This window comes from Acanthisitta chloris, unplaced genomic scaffold (assembly GCF_000695815.1).
Source record: "Acanthisitta chloris isolate BGI_N310 unplaced genomic scaffold, ASM69581v1 scaffold19128, whole genome shotgun sequence".
Lineage (NCBI taxonomy): Eukaryota > Metazoa > Chordata > Aves > Passeriformes > Acanthisittidae > Acanthisitta > Acanthisitta chloris.
Genome location: NW_008686662.1, coordinates 1,072 through 3,828, shown reverse-complemented (window position 1 = coordinate 3,828; position 2,757 = coordinate 1,072). Strand labels below are relative to the sequence as shown.

Genomic DNA, 2,757 nt, shown 5'->3' with positions numbered 1-2,757 from the left:
ACTGCGGTTAATTCATTAATTAATTCATTAAGTCATTGTCTTTTTTTTCTTTACGCATTTACATATGACATTCATTAAACAGACACAAAGCAGACGAGCTCTCACAGGAAAAAACATGCTTACACAGCCTGCAAAACTCTTTTTTTTGTGATTTTTTTTCTTTCCTTTTGAGGAACAAATTAAAACTCAAAAGTCATCATGAGTCAGTAAAGGAAAAAAAAAAAAAGGAAGACTTAAGTGAATACTGAAGAGCTGCAAATGTTTCGTTGCATTGAAACGGATCTGCAATTCTTTTTTTTTTCTCCCCAACTTGTTCAAATTGATTTAACATACAGGTGACAAAAAAAAAAAACCCAAAAAATATCCCAGAATGATCATAGCTGCAATATATATTAAGTTCACGGATTACTTAACAAACAAAGTGCAAACTCTTTATGCAAAACTAAAAGACCCAAGAGTTGAACCCAAATGCAAAATGCATGGAGGAATATGGCCACGTTTTTCTTAGCTTTTGTGTTCAAAGGGGCCTGAAGGAATCAGGTGCTGCAGCTGGGAAGGTTTGGGGACCTAAGGAGCTTCCAGATCCTTTGCAAATCCCAGCGCTGGTACTTCATATTGACAGATTTGGTACTTGTTCTGAAAAGCCTTCATATATCTCCAAGGTTTTTTCCTAACAGAACCTGTAAACACCATTTAAGAAAATACTCAGACTATGGAAAAACAAGGTCGATGCAGGTGGTGAGGTACAAAGCCAAGAGGAAGCAGAGGATGCAGCCAAGTGCCAGGGCAGGCAGTGCAGGTAACTGTGTCAGCTGGGGCTGGCCAAGCTCTCTGTGCCCAGAGCCCCTGGGACCCTGAGCTGCAGCTCAGCTCCACTGGAATCTCCTGCTGCAGGTCAATCCTCCAGCCCCAGGGCTGAAAACCTCCAATCCCACAAGATGCTAAGTGCCCAGGCCCCTCTGCCTGCCCCAGAGGTCTGGGGGCCTCAGCTCACCTGGGCCACTGGTGGTTGCTCAGACCTGAGGCACCTGAGGAGGGTGGGATGGTCAGACTGTGCCCTGAGCACACACAGGGGCAGATCCCTGCAGAACCAGCTCACACAAGAGATTCTCAGCACCCACCAAGCTGCTCTGAGGCTCCCACTGACAACAGCTGGGCCTGGCCGAAGTGCCACCGATGCTCAGGCACACACTCCCTGACCGAGAGCTAAAGAGAAGCTCTCCCAAAGCTTTAAATAACCTCCCACCAACAGCCAGGAGGGGTTTTCTGCTCCAGAAACCTTCCAGGCAAGGTGCTGCTCTCTGCCCACAGCTCTGCTTGTCCATACCCACCTCCAGGAACAGAAGGCAAACTAACTGCTAAAAACTTCTCAAGACACTCCATCCCAGCTCCTCAGAGGGTACCCAGCTCCTCTGTTTGCATCAGCTCAAGGCCTGGCAGACTGGAGATCTTAGCTTATGGACCTGCTCCACAGCCTAGTGCAGCTACGTGGCAAGTGATGACTGGAATGATGCAACCTAGGGACACCTGAGGGACCAGGGTGGTGGCAGTGACACTGGTGGGAGCCTGGAAGTTGGATGAGGTTTGGGAAGAACAGGGAGATTCCCAGTTCTCAGATAAGGCTTCGTAAGCGCAATGATACAAACGTATTAAAAACACACACACAAACATCGAAATTAAAATAAAAACTTTCCTCAAGGACCTAATTTGCAGCAAAATCCAGAAGAAAAAGAAAACCAGGTCAAACCAACCCAACAGAACCGAAGCCCTCAAGGATTCTAGCTCATCACCCCATGGCTGGGGCTGCTGCTCTCTGTGTGGAGGGTCCTGACTGTGCTCACTGAGCTCGGGGTGGTGCTGGGGACAGGCTGGGATTGATTTGTGTCCCTCCCTGCTTGCCTAGCTCTTCTGCTGAGCACAGGACCCTACAGAATATCCAGTTTAAAACCCTTGAACTAGTCTTCTGCCTGACAGTATTAAAAAAAAAAAAAAAAAAAGCTTTTTTTAAAAACATTTATCATTTCTTTGTTCCTTTTTTTTGTGTGTGTGTGTGTGTGTCTTAAAGGCAGCTCCCGGGAAATTCACTTTCTCCTTCCTTTCTTAAAAGAAAGATGCTCAATGGGACAGAGGCCACATAGCTCCAATATCCTCTTTACTCTTGCATGTCAGAGGTGTGAAAAGAGGGTTTGTTTCTTTGAATGTGTAAGGGGCTGGGGGGAAGTGAGAGGGGTTGGTGACGATGAGGAGGGAATCGAGGGGCTGAAGGAGGTGCCTGACTTCACCCCTCACTGTTTGCCCGCAGTAACTGTCACAGGCTCTAAAAGGATCAGAAGGGTCTCCAGGTGCCCAGGCCCCCAGGCTGCCCCGTGGGCACGGCAGGGTGGTCCTAGCCCAGGCTGGTGATGTTGGCACGTCCGCCCGGCGGTGCCACGATGCGCTGAGTCGTGCGGCGCGGGATGTTGTCGTCGATCTGTGCCCCTGGAGACAGAGAGAGGAGTCACCAACACTGCGAGGCCCAAAGGCCACCTGGGACATGGGTTAGTGCTGAACAGGGTGGTGGTGCTGGTTGATGGCTGAGCTTGGTGATCTTAGAGGGCTTTGCTAAGATCTCACTTTCAAACCTCAGGGTGTGCAGTGGCAGGACAAGGGGGAAGGGCCTTAAGCTGAAGGAGAGCAGGATTCAGTTAGATATATGGAAGAAATTCTTCCCTGGGAGGTGCTGAGGCTCTGGCACAGGCTGCCCAGAGAGCTTGGGGA

The 2,757-nt window shown here is 49.0% G+C and overlaps 1 protein-coding gene across 1 annotated transcript in view; it reads right to left on the bottom strand.

Moving 5' to 3' along the window:
- Positions 1–2,386: 2,386 nt before the first annotated feature.
- Positions 2,387–2,757, bottom strand: part of LOC103807538 (dihydropyrimidinase-related protein 2-like) — a gene marked incomplete at its 5' end in the record, with an annotated part of 904 nt that continues 533 nt past the window's right edge. The window contains one exon of the mRNA XM_009080270.1: positions 2,387–2,478. Within this exon, the coding sequence (XP_009078518.1) occupies positions 2,387–2,478 (92 nt within the window). The remainder of the gene's footprint in view (positions 2,479–2,757) is intronic.